At 36.1% G+C, this 22,597-nt stretch overlaps 1 protein-coding gene across 2 annotated transcripts; it reads left to right on the top strand.

The window, feature by feature from the left end:
- The first annotated feature begins 824 nt into the window (after window positions 1-824).
- LOC109105149 (sodium-dependent noradrenaline transporter-like) lies at window positions 825-20,780 on the top strand. Of its 2 annotated transcripts, XM_042727863.1 has the most exons (15): window positions 825-1,082; window positions 1,351-1,852; window positions 2,939-3,070; window positions 3,424-3,661; window positions 10,646-10,784; window positions 10,932-11,066; window positions 11,206-11,309; window positions 13,011-13,135; window positions 13,337-13,449; window positions 13,679-13,807; window positions 14,175-14,274; window positions 15,933-16,033; window positions 17,585-17,752; window positions 18,552-18,623; window positions 18,752-20,780. In XM_042727863.1, the coding sequence occupies exons 2-15, from the start codon at window positions 1,555-1,557 to the stop codon at window positions 18,773-18,775; spliced, it is 1,878 nt and encodes a 625-aa protein (XP_042583797.1). In that variant the 5' UTR covers window positions 825-1,082; window positions 1,351-1,554; the 3' UTR covers window positions 18,776-20,780. The 2 variants fall into 2 exon arrangements, with proteins under 2 accessions (XP_042583797.1, XP_042583796.1); XM_042727862.1 differs by lacking the exon at window positions 825-1,082 and having other exon boundaries at window positions 1,110-1,852.
- Window positions 20,781-22,597: the final 1,817 nt, after the last annotated feature.

Genomic DNA, 22,597 nt, shown 5'->3' with positions numbered 1-22,597 from the left:
TATTGCATCAACCAAAACTATTTTATCATTTAGAAGAATAGAGTCCCTTTAACGATTATGCTCTGAAAGTGTAAACCATTTGAGCACAGTACAATCGAGCTTAAACGGCCCACTTTACCTGATGTATTCACCTTACATATTACCAAAAAAAAATGTTAAGAGTTCTCTTAGGAGCGTCATCAGCTAAAAATATGTTCTAAGAACGTTTTGCTAACGTTCCCATTAAGTTATCAAAACTTTATTTCTGAATGATCTCTTAACACTCAAATACTTTTTTTTTTTTTTTCTCGTTTATGCCATCATTAGGGAAAATATTAAGGGAACTTTCCATCTTATAATTTTGCAAACATTACGAGAATGTTAGCCTGCTTTTGAATGAACGAACACTTAGTGAGCAACCTTATAAGTTACAAGTAAAAATGTTATAAGTCCTCCTTTGATGGGTAGCCACGCCCACCAGTGTCATACAGTATTGCATCAACCAAAATTATTTTATCATTTACAAGTACTAGTAACGTTTAAAAACGTTAAACGAATATTCAACTAAAACGTTTCAGGAAAGAAAAAAAAGTTCTTCACTTTTATTTTGAACTGTTATTTTGAGAATATTATTAAAAAGCTTATAACACTGAACAAACGTCCAATTATTATATTCTGTTGTAATAATAAATAAACAGAATCGAATATATTCAGTTTACTCTTTACTTTGCACACTGAATTTAGATTGCTTTATTAACAATTCAGTAATGTTATAGGCTACTACGTTTTTTTCCCCTTAATTACGAAACTATCTCGTAAGGTGCTTCATTTTTTTAAGTCCCGCGGTGGCGCAGCGCGTGATTGAAGATGACTGTGACATTCGGGGCGGAGATGAATCTTAAAAGACATTAAGAAGAGAGGATGAAGATGATCGTATAGAAAATATCACGTGTGGAGAAACTGGATGTTGGTTTAAATGCTCAGAATTTATAGCCTCCAGCTGGAAGGGAGGGGAAAGTAAAACTTCATGAGAAGCAGCAGTCTCTTATTTTCTGGATCAAGCAGAAGGGACGGATCATGGAGGGACCCCCTCATGCTGACAAGTACAGAGTCATCTTTAAATATTACAGATTCGAAAAGCGACACTTTATGCAGACATATACAGTTACCCCATAAATTATGTTGCGCCCAGCGGAAAATGCCGAGTGATTGTCACCCTAAAGTTTTCTTTTCGCCGTTGACCGTTACACAGACCGCTTTCGCACATTCATTGTAAATCGTTTTGCGCGCTCGGTTGGTTAACAGTAGGGTGCATGGGATGCTTTTAATATCTCACAGTAACAGTAAACTTTCATCTCTCCTCTCTTTCAGCTGATGAAGACTAGGCAACAATCAACCTCGCCGGGAGAGCAACTGCTGTAGCGTTTCCTATTCATCATCATCATCATCATCATCATCATCATCACCATCATCATCCTCAGTAGCAGCATCATCAGCATCATCATCGTCAGTTCGAGCTGCACGCACCTCACTTGCTCCACATCCTTGGGGCCACGAGAGCGCCAGAGCGCAAAGATGAACATCCAAGTCCTGCCTGAGCACAAACTGTCCTCGGTGGCCCCGTTGAAACAGTTTAACATGGAGAAAAAGGAAGTGGAGCTGATCCTGGTGAAGGAGCAGAATGGGGTCCAGTACACGAACTCCTCTGTCGTGGCTTCTCCAAGCTCCCGCGGCTGCAGCCCCGGCTCCGCTGATGATGTGGTCAGGGAGACCTGGGGCAAGAAATTGGACTTTCTGCTCTCTGTCATAGGCTTCGCTGTGGACCTGGCCAATGTGTGGAGGTTCCCCTACCTGTGTTACAAAAATGGAGGAGGTAAGATCGGTTATTCCGTTTATTCTAAGGGTCACCCTTTACACTGAACAAAACGTGGGCTACTTGATATATAGTCTTTACGGGGAGCAGCTCACGAACTTACAAACGTTGCTCTTGATTTTGAAATTAATTTTAATTGCATATACATTGTATAACATACAAATTATGTGTCAAACTATTAGCTTAAAACACATTCAGTATTTCAGAAATTCTTTGAGTTGAATCTATTATTTATTGCTGATAAGTGAGAGCAAATACTTTATGAAAGAAAAAAAAAAAGAAAATTAATTTGATAACTGTATTATCTTCACATAAATTAAGAAATATATGTTGAAAGATTATACTTTTTACATTTGTCAGCTGTAAAAAAAAAAAAATGATTTGCCCTGTAATTTACAAAAGAGTATATTTTCATTATATATTTATGCTTTTTAAACAACATTATATAATTGATTTCAACCATAATGACTCACATCATTCAAAACAATTTAACCTGTTGTTTTTCTCAACAACCTGCCGGTCGTCCATATACTAGACATCACTGTCAGTGAACTCATTAACTACTAGTGGGCTATTGTTTAACAGTTTTCTTGTCTTTTATAATTTATGAGTAACAAAATTTATTTTTTACTTTTTAGGCATGTAGATCAGCATTGAGGCAGAAATGGGTTTATGACTGAAAAAAAACCCACTAATTTAAATGCATTACAGTAATCAGTTTTTCATAAAATAAACCACTTTTTGCATAAATGATATGCTTTCCTTTTGTGTATCAATTATAATATTAAAACTATAATATTAAAACATCATTAACAAAGACAAATATAGCAGGGATCGGGTAGATTTCTGATTTTGAAAACATACTTAAGGTCATGGGGTCAGAAAGTTTTTTGAATTTTCCATATCTGAATACATTATAATGCAAAGTCAGACTTAAAAACTATGATTACGTCAATCTCCACTGTTGATTGACTATTTACTATGTTAGCAGGTGTAGTCACAAATGTTTAGCCTTCATTTATTCTTCGGCCATCTGTACATATCTATCAGCTATCAAATGTAAAAAACGTGTCCCCCCCCCCCCAGGTGCCTTTTTGATCCCATACGTTCTGTTCCTTGTCATTGCTGGGATGCCCCTGTTCTACATGGAACTTGCCTTGGGTCAGTTTAACAGAGAGGGAGCAGCTACGGTTTGGAAGATCTGCCCTGTATTTAAAGGTATGCTGAAAATTTGTAGACATAAAAGATGCTGAGATGAACTGTACCAGGTTCACACATTTCAACAATTAACACAGTTCACTCAACGAACCCCAAAACAAATGTTCTAACTTTTGGATGTTTTATTTTGCACTGACCTAACAAACACAAACAGGGTTAACTCAATGATCAAACAAAAGCCAACAAATGTGTTCGTTGGGGCAGTGAACTAGGTTATACAGTGACTGTGTTGTGACTTTGAAGTCAGTGCACACACTTTTAACCTCATATACCGAAGCAAAGAGAGGCCTGAAACAGATAAAGCAAAACTTTTTCACATATAATAACAAAATATTCATGACTTTCCTCCTCAGGTGTTGGGTACACTGTGATCATCATAGCATTGTATGTGGGCTTTTACTACAACGTCATCATAGCCTGGTCATTGTATTACTTATTTGCCTCATTGACGAGTGAGCTGCCCTGGCTTGGGTGTAAACATTCATGGAACAGCCCCAACTGCACAGAACCACAACACATCAATGGCACTATCTTGGGTAACAGAACCTCCTATTCCAAGTTCAAGAACACACCAGCCGGAGAGTTCTACGAGTGAGTCTTAAATTCATTTTTATTATTGTTTTTCGCTCTGTGGCTTTGCTGTTGTACTGTTTTTGCAAATGAAATCTTCATATCATTGTCAGTTAAATGAATTCAGGCACACAGTTGATAGACTTTCTATTTAATTAACTGCAGTGAGCTTGAGATTTGTTTAAAAGTATGAATATCCTGTTTACTAAACAAACACTTTTACTGTATTTTTGTCTTGTAGGTTTTCCAAAACCATTAAAACAAGTACATGAAACATTTCCAAGTACAAAATCAGTTATGAATGATACAGCTGTTTAACAAGTCAGGTGTTTCCTTACGCTTCACAATGTCTGTGATGTCTTTCGACATTGTTCCAGTTTGTCATGTCGTACCAGTTGCTTGTCGCTTCCTATGGAGTCTTGCTGATATGGCGCCTAATGGAGCTACCATTTAGCTATTTGTTTTTCACAAATTCTTTCTCTCTTTCCTTTGTGAGATCATGAGAACATTCTTAAAGATATGAATGATTTCTTTTGGATCAGACAGGAAAAGATGAAAAGACATATCAAACCTGGCTGTGCCTGTGCCTGTGTTGGAGGGGTTTTGGGTTTTAGTTAATCATTACTTCTAGTTGCATGAGGAGTCAGCTATGAGGGAGACTAAATCAGTCAGATGTATCAGTGCTAGTTTAGTATTGGAAGACAGGTTGATTTCCATCCATTCTAGCAGTTATCATAATTATCTTGTTGAAGCAATATTTGGTCTAATTTCTTCTAGAACTGTGAAGCTGCAGTTTAAGTTCGCTGTATGCATGCATTGTATGTCCCAGACATGAGATGCATATGTATCAGGGACAGCCATTTGGAAAAGTTAATTGGCTTTAGTGATCCCATTAGGAATACCAAGGAAAAGGTTTTTAGTCTGCATTTATCTAATAATTTTATAATAATCTAACACATTTTATAGTTTTTTTTCTGTTCCGTAAGTTCCGTAAGTTCTAGAAAATCAATCTTTTTAAGGCTTTTCCTAACTGAGGATACAGCCCAGCTGAGATCTTTTGTTTATGTATTTATTTTTTAAAGTTCACCTACAAATGAAATTTGTACTTACCCTCATGTTATTCCAAACCTGTATGATTTCCCTTCTTCTGTGGAACATAAGATATTCTAAGTGATTTTATTCATTGTTTTATTTAAAAAATGGTCAGTGGTCGTCAAACTGTTTAAGGTTTTTAAAAATGTATTCTTTTGTGTTTCATAGAGGTAAGTAAAGCATATAGATTTGGAACAACATGAGACTGAGTAAATATTGACAGAATTATCATTTTTCTGTAACTATTTCTTCCTAACGATTATCCAGGTATATTGTACCCTGTTGCTGCTCTGGGGTAGAACACAGGCCCAATGATTAGCAGATCAGATGTGAACAATTTTGCTTAAAATTGTTCAAAATTAGGTCAGAATCACTTAAACGTATATGCGGCACTCGAAACTCTGAAACGCCTGCCTACAATCTGTGTGTAAAACTCTTGATGTTGACTGAAAGAAATGCAGCCGCTTGCACTTCAAAGAAAAGCAAGTCTTTTCCTGTGTCTAAGGGAAAATTAGGTTCCTTGTGTCAGGGGAAACCAGAAGAATGTGTAGAACAAGGAAGAACCTACAGCACTTGCTGATTTGTTTACAATCAGTTATGGACAAAATCACAAAAACACGTCATCAGATTCTAGTGAGGGTTTCCGTGTCGTTATTAATGCTCAAATCTTATGCATGTTTGTATATCACAAAATCTTTTAAAGAGTCTAGCATCACTGTAGAATCCATTTGTTTATCTCCTATACATACAGGTATGATATAGTTTAATTTGTCCAACCCTCAACACATTTGTTTCTCCCCTTTTCCTGTCTTTCTTGGTGATCTGCCGCTTCTTATGCCCTCTGCTTGTCTTGTTCTCACTGTCTGTTTAGCTGTTTCTCTCACTTTCTCCCTCTCCTGTGCTCTTACCCTCTTTTGGACTGGTTTCCCACCCAGCAGTGCTTTGAAGTGTCATTTCCCCAGCTGTCTTCTGTGTGTGAGAGGATGTGGAAAGCTGTCATTTCCTCCGCTTTCCCCCCTCATGCCGCTCTATTATAATAGTTTTCGGCCACCAGTAATCCTGCCATCATGGGACAGCACACAGGGCACTAGAGAATATTCATTACTGTCACACATACAGCAGACTCACATGCTCAGCAGGTGTGCCGTACATTGAATATTAGATTAAGCAGTGTGTTGCTCGGAAAATCTAAAATGATGGGGAGAGCTAGAAACCAATCACAGAAAGAGGTGTTGAACCAGCAGCTGTCAGTCCAGAAGCCAGTCAAGTTCATTGGTCTTACACAAATCCTTCATGACACACATCTTTCTAAAACAACCGACAACCAGACAAAAGCAAAATATGACAAGCTCAACAAAGCAAATTTCATCAGCTTGTATGCCACCCACATATCCTTTGACTACGCTGTCTCTGCCAATCTTGACATGTTCGAGTCGATCACTGTTTGTTGAGAATAATGAACCGTTACTGCTCCGATGTATTGTTTTACACAGCAGGTGTCCTAGATCTAATTATTCCGTCATTACTGAAATCTTGTTAGATTTAACACCGGACTGATGTCATGAAGACAGAAATAGTGGATTTTGAGGAAAAAAATATAATCATTTGAAAAGCCAAGACAAAGATCTTGACCATGCTTATGGTGTTTTCAAATAATAATCATTAAGGCCTGGTTTCAGACTAAGCCAGGATTACGCCATAGTTTAAATAGAACATTTAAGTCATTTTTGCAAACATGCCTTAGAAAAAAAAAATAATCAAAGACACTTACATATTTTAAGACTTTTTTTTTTTTTTCAGTTAAAACATCTCAGTCATGCATTTTAGTCTGGGACTAGGCTTAAGCCTTTTTTTGTGAAACCAGGGGGTAAAAGTAATTAAAATAGTAAATCAAACCAGCATAATAGTGAACCCTTAGTATATAGGTTCATTGTGCTTGTTTGATTTATTTTTTATATCATGATTTATTAAAAGTACCAAGCGGTTGTGTTTCAGTAAATAGTTTTAAAAAATGAGATATGAAGGTTGTAAGTCTTACAAATGCTATTTATTTGCAGTGCTTGTGTGTCTTTAATAATTATAAAAATAATAAAAAAAAAATAAAAAAAACACCACACACATTTTGACATTCAGTTGCCTGTTATGAAAACAAATATAATTTGCCTTAAGCAAGCTGTGATGTGACCCCACATACCATCAGAGTTTTCTTCTGTGGACGATTTCTGGCTCAGTGTACATAGCTGAGGATATGCTGAAATCATAGGTGTTTGGATTTAGCTTGGCAAGGACGGTACAGCAGATAAATGAAGAGCTCTAGAGGGAACGCTTGCCAAGATACTCGCCAATCTAATGTAATTATTCAGTTAGAGGAGGCTGTGCTCACATCTGTCCTGACTTAACCGCTGTCACCGAGACTGAGCTCAGGCTCAAGATCTGCTGCCACGGATTGAAAAGAGTGGTTATGTCTGTTTTTGAAGTTAGGAAAATTGTTCAGGAGTGTTTGTGTTTCTGTTTGCGTGTTTTTGGACTATATTATCACAGTTCCTTCTGTCATAGTGTGACAGAATAACTAGTTTTGTTGTTGGCTTATAACAGAGCATTGGATTCTTCAAAATTCGCCCAAAAATGAAAATTTACTCACTTTAAGGCCATTTAAGTTGTAGATTAGCTTGTTTGTTCATCTAAAAAGATCTGGAGAAATTTAGCATTACATCACTTACCCACCAATGATTCCTCTGCAGTGAATGGTTGCTGTCAGAATGAAAGTCCAAAAAGCTTATAAAAAACATCACAGTAAGCCACAAGTATCCCACATAACTCCACTCTATTAATTAACATACTGTGAAACAAAAAGTAGTGTGATTGTAAGAAACAAACCCATCATTAATATGGATGTGTCCTTTATCTATAAAGTAGTTCTTTAATACTGGATCTGGTGAGCAGATTACTTGAAAACACCCAAATGCTGTCTTTAACCTGTATAACACATAGTCCTGTTTGTCATTGGCTTTTAGGATATGCGGTATCTTTTTCAGTGCTTTTTATTAAAATGTATCAATTAAAATCTGTGTTTTGTTAGAATTTCTACCTGCACTTTTGCTTTCAACCATACGGAGCCCCGCACATGACATGCAAGAAAAAATAAATAAATTGTGCGCACGATTTACTAATTTGTTCCCTCAATGTACTAAAACGTGCATACGATTACTATTTCGTTCCCTCAATTTGCTAATTCGTTCCCTCGATTTGCTAAATCATGCGCACAATTTACTATTTTGTTCTCTCAATTTATAAATCGTGTGCACAATTTAGCAAATCAAGGGAACGAATTAGTAAATCGTGTGTACAATTTATAAATTGAGTGAATGAAATAGTAAATCGTGCGCACGATTTAGCCTACTATTTTTCCTGCATGCCATGTGCGGGGCTCCGTACAACCAACACACATGTGTAATTCTAAAAGATGTTCATCAAAGCTTGATTTAATAAAGGATTAGTGAAAAATTCCAGTAAATGAATTATCAAATGTGAGTGAGCTATTCGAAAAAATATTTATTGTCATGACAGACTGATATAAACTGAGAGATTTGTATAGGATGTAGGTATGTTAAAGGGCCAGGGGTCAACTGAAATGTCACAGAGAGTGGATTAAAGGTCAAGTTGTAGCAGGACAGGCGGGTCGACAGGTCCCACCGTGATGTTATTGGCAGTGATGATGGGATTGGACTGTCTCCCGTCTCTTGAGCCCTGAGTTTTTGTCTGGCTTTTCTTCTCTTTGTTAACTCAGCCATAATGGCTTCAACATCCATGTTTCTGTGGACCTCGTTTATTCCCTTATTTCCAGTGCATGACCAAATTACTTGTTTGATGAGAAGTTGAGCAATTCTCAAGTTCTCTCTAGCTTGAAATTTTTTCTTTTAAATACAACTATCTTAGTTTGGAATGTTGCAAAACCAAGCAAGATTTAATCATTTATTAATACTGATTTAATGTCATCAAATTAAACTCTGGCATATTACACAGAAATATTACAGAGATTAATACATTGGGCTGAACAGAATTTAAGACCGTAATCATTAGGGAATGTCATTTTGTCACTTGACAAGTGTCCTAATGTTGATATTCTGGGTATTCAATATTGTTTTTAAAGTAAAATAGAGATGGATCAAGTCTGCTTACATTCACATCATGGCTTCTAAACTATTATAAAGTGTATTCAAACAGAGCAGCTTTCGTTTTTCCTTTACAAGATACCTCTTTAGGAAAAGACTACAGCAATATTCTGGCAGTGCTATAGGGGTTTGTTTATAATATATGAACAATGGCCTGTACTGTTTCGCTGCTTTGAACCTCACTGGGTGCAGCACAGGAATCATTTAGATCACATTATTCAGAGACTATTTTCACAGGGTGTATCCAGATATTTTGCTAGAAACCAGCAATAATATTCATCATTGGCTGGTTGAGAAACCTTTGTTCTTAACCATTATTCAACCCTTTTTTATTTATGCAGCCATTAAAATGTTAGAAACATAGGTCATCCCTCTAGGGGGGCAAGAACCTGAGGAAAAGGGAGTTTATGGGTAATTTACTATCTGGCAAATCTTTTGAAGCGATTGTGTGACACATACAGTCAGGGGTGGACTGGGGATAAAAAAATGGCCCTGGAATTTCTGGCACAGAGCAGCCCACCACACCCAGTCTGCAACATACCACACATTTTAATTGAAATTCTTATTAACATTAATGAATGACTGGCATAGGCCTACTTCTTTACATTATAATTTGTCTTTCCTGGTATATATGACAAATAGTAGCCTAAATCATTTTTACACATCTCTTTCAGAGGGACAGTTTAATATCACTAAAGTTTGTAGTTTGTAGTTGTGCCTGGTTTCCTGTTTCCTCTTGTTTTTCCCAGATTGTCTTGCCTGTTCCCTTTACCAAATTAGCCCTTATGTATATACTGTAAGGCCTTGTGTTTCCAGTGTTGTTTGTCAGACCTGGTACTTACACAGTTGTACTGTTTGATGAGCTTATTCTGTTTTCTTGTTTCTGTGTTACTTGTACCTTTGTTATTATATAATTATAGACACTGAATCCAGTGGTCACTAAATTCTGAGTTCCCATTTTTACACTAGTGAGTTTTGAAGATGTCATTAATATTGTGAAACCCACAATCTGAAGTGGTCCACACAATTTTTTTTATTTTTTTTTCAAATCTATTTAAGTTTCTGTGAAGATTAGGTTAGAGTTAGCACATAGTAAACATCAGTTCAAAGTGGACAGTCTAGTGGAAACAGCCGTAAAATGAGAGTTAGCATAAGCATTACATAAAGCACATGAAAGGGTGTAAGAATGTGTTATAAAAACAAGATACAGTTCCCTAGACAGAGTTGGAGTGGACTTAATTCTCTGTAGCTGTAGATTTTTTATAGGATCTTCAGTTATCAGTACAGGGCTTTATCATACTTTAACTTGAGAGAACATCACTTTTATTTTGATACATAACTCATTTTCCAAGAATTATATGAGCAGTGACGTCAAGTGACAAGGCAACTTCTACATACACCTTAGAGTCTAACAAGAATTTCAGTGGTTTATAACTTAGTGACCCCCCTCCCCGCCACACACACCCCTGCATAGAGGCACCAATGGACCTGTACAATATGTTTATTCAAAACATTTTTTTGTGTGCAGATAAATATTTTTGCACCATTCTCTTGGAGCATGACTAAGAATAGAGCATAACAGAGATAAGAATAGAGATCATTTGATGAGGAAAACACTCCAAAGAATCTCCTGGTCCCAGGAGAACTGTGGCCCAGGACACTTCCTTTACTACTGTAGAGCCTTTAAACAAGGCACACTGATGTAATTGTTTGATCTCACTTACCATTCCTCCTCCTCCAGGCGTGGGGTGCTGCACATTCATGAGAGTAGAGGCATTGATGACCTGGGTCTTCCTCGCTGGGAGCTCGCTATCTGCCTTATTGTGGTTGTCTTCATCCTGTACTTCAGCCTGTGGAAGGGAGTCAAGTCCTCAGGAAAGGTGCAAAAACTCCAGATAATTTTTTTTTTTTTTTTTTTTTCATTTTGTCAAAGATGAATTTATTGTTCATATATACACTTTTAATTGAAAAGCAATCTCAAGGCACTAGACAAAAAATTACCTATCTTTATTTGTGTGTGTGTTTAGGTGGTGTATGTTACAGCTACTATGCCCTACATAGTGCTGTTGGTGTTGCTGATTCGAGGCATCACTCTCCCTGGTGCAATGAATGGAATTAGGGCATATCTCCACATTGACCTAAAGAAGCTCAATAATCCTCAAGTAAATTCATGTCAATAGGGCTCAACCTATTTTATGAACTATTCCTGATATATACTGTATATCTTGGATTTTTAAAAAGGTCACAAAACATAATTCTCGTTGATATAAATGGATTGTCACTCATTTTTGTTTGCTGCAGGTATGGATTGACGCAGCTACTCAGATATTCTATTCTCTAGGAGCTGGGTTTGGAGTCCTCATTGCCTTCGCAAGCTACAATAAATTTGAAAATAATTGCTACAGGTACGACCAATCTTTGATAAGTTTGTAAATTCCCTAAATGTCTATTCACAGATGCAGACAAACGGCAACAATGATTTTTGTCGGATAACTGTGTTACATCTGTCAGTATCTGTTGCCATTGGTCAATGCTTCATTTCATCGATTGAACATGTTAAATCAGTGTTTGTCAGGTCTTCACTTCACTGTTGGCATTGGTCTGCGTCTGTCTGTTCAGTGTGCACTGGCCTTAATAACAACTCTTCAGAATTATATAATGGTGTTTACTACAAACAGGTTCCGATGTGAGTAATATCTTATTTGAAGGCTTATAATGATTTTTTGCCTGATCTGTTATCCCATAATTACAGTTTACTAATACTAAGAAGCTATGGCTTTGCTTGCTAGAGGGTTAAAGTTCTCATGGGAAAACCAGCATGTTCTTTCCAGAGATCAAACGTTAGGAAGAGTTGTTAGTGGGACCAGCAGGTGGCAGTCACCTTGTGGGCTTTGTGGAACCCAATAGACTAAATAACAGTTAGGTTATAGTACAGTATTCTTGTCAACTAGACTAGAGTCAGTCTGTAGATTCATATGTTTCAACACTCATTCGGTTGTGCACTGAGCATTTAACCTCATCATGATTAATGGCACAACTTGTTCATTTCTGAGTAATTGCAGAGGTGGAAATTACATATTTGAAGTGGGGTGAAATTGTCAGGTATGAATGAAAGAACAAAGTTGCAAACATGGTTGTCATAAAAAACTATTTGTCACGTAGTTAAAATTGGTACAAAGTTACAAGAGGCTTGAATATGGTGATTTCCGTTCGTGCATGAAGTTTTGTGTGAAGGTATGAAGTGGCAAAAGTCAGTCTGATTCATTTATTGACTTAAAAGTCAATGTCCACTTTGGTTGGCTTGTTTTAAATTACATTAGATTAATATTCAAATATGTTTGCAATCTTCTTTTGATGCTTTGTCAGTGTGCACATCTAAAGCTTGTCAATGACTTACAGTAAGCACTATTGATTTCACATCACAATATGTTGACATCTAAAGCTGGAACCCCACTGATCCAACAGGTTTTTGCTCTCCAGGGCACATATGTCTTACTAAGACCTAAAATCTAAAGTCATGACAAAATATTTGCTTATGTTTCTAACAGAAAATAAAGAAAACCAATGAAGATGTCAGTTTGAAATATTCATCTTCACATTAATCACATTTAAATTATCTAGTACATAGTATTCAGCAGCATTTTTCACCTCTTCATCTTTTGGCCACCATGGCAATATGTTGCAAGCAGATGGCTGCTCAGATTTATGCGCTTCTACACAGACTACACTGACTGGTTCCACTCTAGGACACACTTTGAAATGATTAAAATCATGAATTGTTGTATACAGTACTTTCTTCTTGGATCTACTCTTTGTATAAATTGTTTGTTTATGAATTGGGCTTTTGTAATGTCTAGTCACTGCAACTGGCAAACATTGTGGGAACAACCTTTCAAAGAACAATGCTAAACTTCAACAGTGCACAGTTCTTCTGCACAGGAACCATCTAAATGAGACTTGATAACTCGAAGCATATCCACATTGGGGATAAGCCACAGTTTTGGCATCGACTCACTGTGGGATTAAGGTGTTCAAGTCATAGATTCTGCTTAGCAGTTTTGAGACTTCTGGTGCAATGTAAACTGTTATCTTGTGCTTTGTTGCAGGGATGCTATTCTGACCAGCACAATAAACTGTGTAACCAGTTTCATCTCAGGGTTTGCCATCTTCTCAGTACTGGGGTATATGGCTAATCAGCATCAGGTCAACATAAAGGATGTGGCCACTGAGGGTCTGTGACACCTAAAACCTCACTGGTTTCCTCTTTGTGTATTACTCAACCTATTCATGTTTCTCTGTCTTACATGGTAAACTATTCTTTCATCTTTTGTGGTTAACCAGAGTGTGACACCCAACATTTTTTTTTTTTTTTTTGGTCTTGTACAGTGTCCCTCTGCTGATCTATGTAGTGATTGTTTATATCTGTGTGCAGGAGCTGGACTGGTTTTTATTATCTACCCAGAAGCGATCTCAACCCTACCTGGAGCCACATTCTTCGCGATAGTCTTTTTCATTATGCTTTTGACTCTTGGAATTGACAGTGCTGTGAGTACAAAGTAACCTTGTAATTGTATAGATTTATATGCAACTAGTTTGTAATATATTTGTATGGCATATATAAAAATCATGTGAATAGTCCTTTTGGTTAAACACCTTTTTTATTTGTCTGGGCCATCTCACATAAAATATAATTGGCCTAAACAATGAAATTACTAATAACTGATATTTGAATTACTAATACTAATAACTGAATTACTAATAATGTCTTATTTAGATGGGTGGCATGGAGGCAGTGATCACTGGGCTATCAGATGATTTCAAAATCCTGAAGAGGAATAGAAAATTGTTTACATTTATTGTAGCATTTGGGACATTCCTAATGGCCCTTTTGTGCATCACAAATGTAAGTATGTTGTGTCTGTTTTTTTTAGTAGTGTGACAATATGAAAATACTTATAATAATATGATTTATTTTCTTGTCACATTATATTATATTCTGCATAATATCCCTATTTAATTTGCTTTTGTGATAATATTTATTCAGCATCAATGGTGTGATCCATGTGATCACATCAGTTGAAACTACACTGTGGAGAATTTCAGCATGTATTAGCTTACAGTAAAAAAAAAAAAAACTTCTTTTTTTTTTATTCATGAACAGGCAAAATAAATGAATATTCACAAAATAACAAAAAAGCAATATAATGATGAGTTAATTAATAGAAGTCCTTTATTCAGCAGCATTTTGACTTATATCTCGGTCATGACAGGGAGGGATCTATGTGTTGACCCTGTTGGACAAGTACGCTGCAGGGACGTCTATTCTATTTGGGGTGCTGATTGAGGCCATTGGAGTATCTTGGTTCTATGGTGAGCAGAAATAAACAACATAAATTTATCTTCAAAGGTCCTTTCCACTACTGACTGAATTTCGTGCACATACTAGTAAACTTTTTGTAGTCTATAACAGGATTTTGTACTACATTTAGGATAATCCAAATAAGGTTTACAGTTCTTTTTATTTTAATTTTTTGGAAAACAGTATTTTTCATGCTTTTTTAATGAACCTTTAACAATTATTCCACATGCACCTGTGCAATAGTTCTTAAAACACTTGCGACAACAGTTTACAGGTGTAAGGCAATGAAGGTGACATTTACAGTAACTTAGGACAGTAAAGACACCTTTCTACTGACTCAGGGACTACAGGGAGATGTGGCCAGAGCAATAAACTGCAATGTCCATAATGTAAGATGCCTAAAACTGTGCTACATGGAGACAGGAAGGTAACCATGTGTCCCCCCAAAAATGTTTGAGAACTTGCAAGTGCTTTGGTGGAAGAGTGGGGTAACATCTCACAGCAAGAACTGACAAATCTGATGCAGTCCATGAGGATGAGATGCACTGTAGCATTAAAAGCAGCTGGTGGCTATACCAGATACTCACTGTGACTTCTGGTATTGATATATACATACAGGTACATATATTAATATCTACACTCCTTGGATAAATGTTTTGGGGCACACCTTATAATTAATCAATAATTGATTCAATCAGACCTCAAATCCATCGAACACCCTTGGCATGAACAAGAATGGAGATTGCAAACCAGGCCTTCACATCCAACATAACTGCCTGATTTCACAAATGCTCTTCTGGATAAATGGGCACAAATTCCCACAGAATTCTTGTGGAAAGCCTTCCCAGAAGAGTGGAAGCTGCAAAGGGGGGACCAACTCCATATTAATGTTTCTATATTTAGAACGCTATGCCATTAAAGTCCCTGTTGGTGTAATAGTCAGTCATCCCAATACTTTTGTCCATGTAGTGTGTATCTTGCATACACAACTACTTTTGAATGGTTATCAGTGGAGCTACTGCATCTTCCAGTAGGACTGAGAAACTCAGCCTCAACACACTAATGCATTACAGTGCAAGTAAGGTCAGAGCTGAACCAGATCAGAGCTATGACAATGAAAGTTTGAAGACTGACCAAGCAATTATACATTTATCTCAACTTTATATATTTTTGTAATTATTCCGAAACATATGCAGTTTTAGTTACTGCAAGCGAGGTAATTTATTATAGTCATACTGTGTATTCTGTGTATTTAAAAAATTGTTTGCATACTGTACATTCCAACACATTGTCTATAATATTTTTTTATGCAATTACTCTAGCACGATCCATGGTTACTTTATGAATATGAAGTATCCCTGCCTCTCCAAAAGAGCAAACATAAACAAATAGTTTAAAGCCTCTGGACTTTAAAATGCCAAGATTATCAGCACTGCATTCCATTACTGTACATCACTTCCTGAGATCCAAAACTTTTCATATCTACTTTATATTGTATTACATAAATTTTTAATACAGTGCTGTCTAAGAGTAGAGTACAAAGAGTTCAGATCATCATTGATATTGAAGAGAAACCACAATTCAGATAAATACAGAGAAAGGTCTCTGGTACTTTTATCTTGAAATGATGTCCAGATGCTGCTAATTTGCTTGTGTGTTTGTCCCTTAGGCGTGGACAGATTTAGTGAGGACATTGAACGCATGACAGGCTTCAAACCAGGGATCTACTGGAGGCTCTGCTGGAAGTACGTCAGTCCAACGTTCTTACTGGTGAGTGAAACAGGGATGTATGAACATAACACCTGATGTAATTTGACTCTTAAAGGGGTCATGACTTGGATTTTTTATTTTTATTTTCATTATTTTAATACATTCCTTGAGGTTTACTTAAATGTTAAAAAAGTTTTTTTGCGCAAAAAGAAAAAAAATATATATATATTTTCAACCCTCATTCTGACCCTCTGGCTAAAATAATTATGGGATGGGGGGAGGGGTGTACGTTAGTTGAATTTACCCTCTTTTGCCTACTTTCAGCACATATAAAAAACTAAAAATCAGCAAACTGTCAAATCAAATAAATAAGAAACATAAAGCTTTTATTAGTGAAACCAATAAGAAAGCTTGGAGGCACGGCATTACACTTTGATGTAAAATAAAATAAATAAATTACACTAAGTTTAACTAAAGTAAAAAAAAATTATAATAATAAAAAAATAATTGATACAAAAAAACTTCCAAAAATCACCTTAGATAAATGGCAAGTGTCAACAGGCAAAATCCAAAATATTGCCAAACTGGTGTTTTTGTATTTCATTTCGAAACGAAATCTTCCGCCATCATCTTGGTTGCAAACTTAGGTAGCTGACTTGTTGCCTCGATGCATCATGGAATGAAATTGATATGTTTATAATCTAATTCATAAATATTAATCCTTTTTTAACATCATGAAATGTACATACTTAGTGACTGATACTATATTTGTCATGGAATACACTTGTTGGCTCGCAGTGAGTTCAGTTTTAATGGACATCTATGCTTTCATTTATTTTCAAGATCTGAGGTAAACTATATCTTGTTGCTTTCAGTTTAGCTATAAGGTCACGCAAAATGTTATTTAAACTCATATTAGACACGTTTACCTTTGAATAAAGCACATAATCATTATAGACTGTCATTTGTATGTTGTTGTTTCTAAATTAGAAATTTCACGTATCGCCATCGTGGCTAGTTAGGACAAAAACTCTGATTAACATGGAAAAGATACCTTTCATCGCATGTTGCAGCTTCGCATGTAGTTAGGACACGGTGTCAGCTGTTAAACGTGTGAACACCAGTGGGTGGGGCCTAAGGTGAGAAGATTACTTGCTCTGGAGGTGGTCATATGCAAACTACTGTGCCCGGTTGATGTCACCTGGCACCTCATATCCAAACGAGCCATTTGTTATTAGATAAATGCTTTTTTATTGATGATGAGGAAATTAAAGTTCTGAAACTTGCAGGATGTATCAAGCATACAAAACCCTCTTCTATGTCAAAAGATCAAGGGAAATTTGGTTTCTCATGTCATAACCCCTTTAAGGAAATAATGTCTTTCTTTGTCCCCTGTCAGATTACCCTTTAAATCTGTTTTGTCAGTTAACCGAAAAATTTACTCAATTGTACTTGTAATACAGCTGACAGAATAGAATAGTTTCAACCAGTAAAAAAAACGTTTTATTTTCTTACGTCTTTTTATTAGACAGATCTAATTCAAATGTACAGAATAGTGAATTGTTTTGTCCTTATTGTTTCTGTACTTCCTGACTTCTTTTTTCTGTGCAGTTTGTGGTAATCGCCAGCATTGTTACCTCCGGTGAATTGAGATATGATGACTATGTTTTCCCTGACTGGTCAAACATTGTGGGCTGGTTCATTGCCTTGTCCTCAATGCTGTGTGTACCAATCTACGCCATCTACAAATTCCTTACTTTGCCAGGCACCTTCAAGGAGGTTAGTAAACACACGTTTGTCTTAATGGTCTAAATGAGGACTTCTATAAATTTTGCATACAGCAAGTTATAAATACTATACATTTGTCCTCAAAATATGGTTTAATGCTATAGGTACATACAGACACACACACACACACACACACACACACACACACACACACACACACACACACACACACACACACACACACACACACACACACACACACACACATTTATCATTGAAAAAGGAAACAAAGAAATAAGAAAAGAAAAAAGAAGATATATAAATATATACTGTACATTCATTTTCAGACTATATATCTAGTTCTTAGGTCCAGTTCTTAGAGTGAAATAAGAAAAATAAAGATAATTTAGAATTATATTTTAAATAATCGTATATCAAGCCAGATTATATTAGGTGTTATATTCATTCACCACTTCATTTTCACTCAAGCAGAGTGAACTTCGATTAGATTCCTTGTTTCAATCTCGTCATACGTTGAATGCGCTCAATAAATCTGTCCATGACTTAAATCTGCTTCATGACTTTGTGTGGTCCTAAAACTGAGAGATGTTTTCATTTCTAAATGCGTCACTTCCCAAAGCCACAAACATGCTACTGACATCTGGCTCAGTGCTTACATACTCATATTTTCCACAAGCAGCATGCTATCTTAAATGGCTTCAGATATCATCTAACATATGCAGAATGTTTGTGAGCCGATAATGCAGTTTTTGTTTAAATTTGTGGTTTATTATTGCTGCGTTCTTATTTCTGCCAGTTCACTTTTGGTTTTTAATGTCCTCCATTGCAGAGGACAGCGTACTGCATTACTCCAGAACATGAATATCACATGGTGATGGAGGGTAATGTCAGGCAGTATAAGGTAAGACAATGCAAAAGGTACAATTACAATTACAGCTTACCAATATGTATTTGAAGAGAATTGCATGCCACAGAGCAACATCCTCACGGTTTTTCTATTGTACATTTGGTCTTGTTTTTTTTTTCCAGCTCAGACATTGGTTATCCATCTGATGAAGGGGTCAGGTGGGAGTGACCTCTCAAATGCTACTTGAATACTGGAGAAGATATGGTGTGTGAGAGAGAGAAGTTTCTGCAAAGGTCTTTTACCGTTTGAAAAGTGTCCCGAGAAAAGGACAGAATGAAGCAAAAGCTTTCTGCATTTCCCAACCACACACTGTATTGTCCAGTCTGCTCCATTTGTGTTCAGTGGTTGACTAGACTTTTTTATATTGTAGGGCAAAATAAATGTTGCGGCTCCTTATTAAATCATACCCTTAGGTTTTAGTCTGAACTCTCAAAAGACTTCAAAATACATTAATTTGGGGGTAAAACAGGTATCTTTTAAGATGTTTTATATATATATATATATATATATATATATATATATATATATATATATATATATATATATGGTTATAGGTCTTTGTGTATGAAAATGTAAGCAGAAAAACACCTTGAAACTATATTATTCTGTGTAGCTGGGAAGGTGAGTATGAGAGTGTGACGGGTTAACTTATACCCTATTTCATAGTGTAAGTTGTAGAGGTTTACGTAACACACTGAGAAATGGAAACCCCCTTGATATTCCCGGAAATCTTTCATGCCATATAACAGGTTTGGAGCATTTTGAGTCGTTGCTACAGTACATGTTAGAGCGCAGCTGTGAGTTTCTCACATTTTACCTTGTTTCCCAAGAATGGTTTGCAACAGCTGGCTTACATCAAGGGTCTACCAAGCATTTTTTCAAGCACATCTTTTCCCTTTTTGACATATCTCACAAAGCAGACATACACCACTGTGTCAGTGCCTTATCTAGCCATGAACTTCCTGTCATTAAGTAACTCATCCTCATGAAGAAAGACTAAAGCATCTCATTGAGAGAGAGTCTCAATTAACTCCATGCCAAAGGACGCTCAATTTACGCTCATAGCTTTCAAAATGAACTGAGATCCAATGATCTGCCTCAAGTAGAGCTTAAGAGCTCTTCTTTTGTTATAGTTCAATATTAAAGAAAAGGGATTTTTTAGTGTTTCGAGTCAATGGATCAACTTTTATGCTTTACTTATGGCCTTGGATCAGAGCAGCAATTATTATTGTGACAAATTCGCTACCTTGCACAAGACATTTTTGCCCCTTCGGGAGATTCAAAGCATCAGATCAAAGACAAAGAACATTATATTTTAAACTCAAGAAAGTCCAGCTGACCATGTACAGCAGCAATGTTCAAATACACTAGGCAGGGGTTTAGCTTCTGTTTGACATGATATTGGAAATCTTTTTACACTATACACTGACAATTCAATTAATTGAGCTCTTGTGGTACAACCCCATTATAATGTGGTCCCTTTGAGCATTTTATGCCTTGTATGGAATGTGTGTTTGTGTGTCTGTGTGCGAGTATAGATAACAGATTAGGTCTCTTAGGTTTTCAAACTAGTTAAAATCAATAGTCTATATGGTTGTCTTTGTCTCGAGATGACGCATACATTTTGTGATTCACTGTGGCTTTTTTGCTTGAAGGAATTGTTTTAACATTTTAAAGTGTCAAAATCAACTCCCATTATGTTGGTTTGTGTTTTTTATTTATTTGTGTAGAATCATTTGAAATACAAAAAATGACAGAAAACATGATCACTGGTAGGAAGCAAGCAACATATGTGGATTATGACATATAAAGAGATACAAATATATTCTTTTGTTATATATCTAATATTGTATGTAACAAATTCTTTATAAAATGTGAATGTAAAACATTTTAAACAAAGTGTCTACTGTTATATCATGCTGTGTGATGTCGGTAAAGATATAAATATTCAGAAATGTATTATTCCGTGTAACCGGAGGTGATGTAGCCACATGAATGTAAACGGAGCAGCTCTGGCATTTCTGAGTGATGCTTACAGAATAATGTGTACAACTACAAAACTGTCATTTTGATTGTAAGTGACAAACATATATGAAAAAGTTCAAATATGCACACTATAACAATAAAGTCCTTACAATACATATTGGGAAATATTGATTGACAAGTAGTATTTATCAGAAGCTTTCAGAATTTCATCTTCTTTTATACGTATCAGCAACTGCACCAAACTGCATATTTTTGGGGTCATAATAAACAGGTGTTTTTCCCCACCTTGAGTATGAGCTTCATATAGTATATATATATAGTATATAGCATGTATAAAATTTGATACTCAACACATATGCATTTTTTTGCATATATATATATATATATATATATATATATATATATATATATATATATATATATATATATATATATATATTATTTATATATATTTTTTTTTTTTTGGTTCAGTAAAGTGTTCATTAAAAAAAAGGTTGCATATGCGTTGAGTATCAAATTTTATACATCAGCCAAGATTTTTCTGACAATTTTTTTCATTTTCCCTTTCCAGGGTAATATCTATAGCACAACCCCAATTCCAGAGAAGTTGGGACGTTTTGCAAAATGCAATAAAATCAAGAATCTGTGATTTGTTAATTCTCTTTAACTTTTATTTAATTGACAAAAGTACAAAGAAAAGATTTCCAAAGTTTTCACTGATCAATGTAAATGTAGTCTGTAAATATGAACAAATTGTGTTTTTAAAGGCTTCAACACAACAGCTAGGAGAGGGAAAATAAAAGTGAAAAGGTTATAGAATATCCATGTTAAGCTGTTTTGAAAGTTCACAGTAAGCAGGTGAATTTGGCAATAGGTCAGTGATGTTTGGGTATAAAAGGAGCAACTCGGTCTTTGCAAGCATAGCTGGATCATGGCTCATCACTTTGTGCCAAATTTCATGAGAGAAATGTCAAACAAATCAAAAATCACATTTCGCAATGCAAAATTGCAAAGAATTTATGTCTTTCACCAAGTACCATACATAATATTGTGTAAAGATTCAGGGAATCCAGAGAAATCACAGTACATGTAGGGCAAGGCAGGAAACCTCAGTTGGATGTGCTTGACCTTTGAGCCCTCAGATGGTATTGAATAAGAAACTGTCGTGCTGCGGTGTAAAATACAGCCACATGGGCTCAGGAGTACTTCAGAAAACTTCAGTCATTTCTGCACCTCCATACCATGGCAGACGTTTGCATTTGCTTCTGTCGCTAATGAAAGTCTGGATGGTCCCTTTGGTCTTTGGGACTGAGAAATCGAAATCCATTTTTTCCTGGAAGCAAGTTGAAATGTGGACTCATCTGAGTACAGCACACATTTTCACTGTCTTTTTGACTATCTGAGATGAGCTCTGGCCCAGAGAACCTGACAGAATCGCTGCATAGAACTGATGTATAGCTTTCTCCTAGAGTAACAGATATTCAAGTTACAGCAGCAGACTATGGTCAGAGCAAATAGCATGGATAATTGGCATATGTGCAAAGGTTCTGTTGACATGGAGATGATGTCTTTCATGGGAAGTCTATGGTTATTAGATCAAGACAATGCCAGCTCTCATTCTGCATGTGCTACAACAGGGTGGTTTTGTAGAGACAGAGTGAATGTGTTACCTGCAGTCCAGATCTGTCTCCTACTGAAAATGTATGACTAGTCATGAAAAGGAGAATCAGACAATGACAATCACAAACTGCTGAGCTTCTGAAGTCTTGTATCAAGCGAGACTGGACAAAAATTTTGCTCGCAAAACTTAAACAATTGGTATCCTCAATTCCCAAACAAGGAAATTGTATGACTGTAATTAAAAGGAAGGTTGATGTGGCAGTGTTAAACATGCCTCTTTCCCAACGTTTTTGGAATGTGTGTCAGCCATCAAAATAAAAATGTCTTCATGTTTACATTTACATTGATCAGTGAAAACTTTG

The sequence above is a fragment of the Cyprinus carpio genome, chromosome B7, assembly GCF_018340385.1.
Source record: "Cyprinus carpio isolate SPL01 chromosome B7, ASM1834038v1, whole genome shotgun sequence".
Classification (NCBI taxonomy): domain Eukaryota; kingdom Metazoa; phylum Chordata; class Actinopteri; order Cypriniformes; family Cyprinidae; genus Cyprinus; species Cyprinus carpio.
This window is presented reverse-complemented; position numbering and strand designations above follow the sequence as displayed.

Bases quoted from the DNA above. Each gene is read 5' to 3' on its own strand.
- LOC109105149 (XM_042727863.1), top strand. From the start codon at position 1,555: ATGAACATCCAAGTCCTGCCTGAGCACAAACTGTCCTCGGTGGCCCCG. The intron at 3,071-3,423 runs GTATGCTGAAAA...TTTCCTCCTCAG, and splicing joins GATCTGCCCTGTATTTAAAG to GTGTTGGGTACACTGTGATC. The intron at 13,450-13,678 runs GTGAGTACAAAG...TGTCTTATTTAG, and splicing joins CTCTTGGAATTGACAGTGCT to ATGGGTGGCATGGAGGCAGT.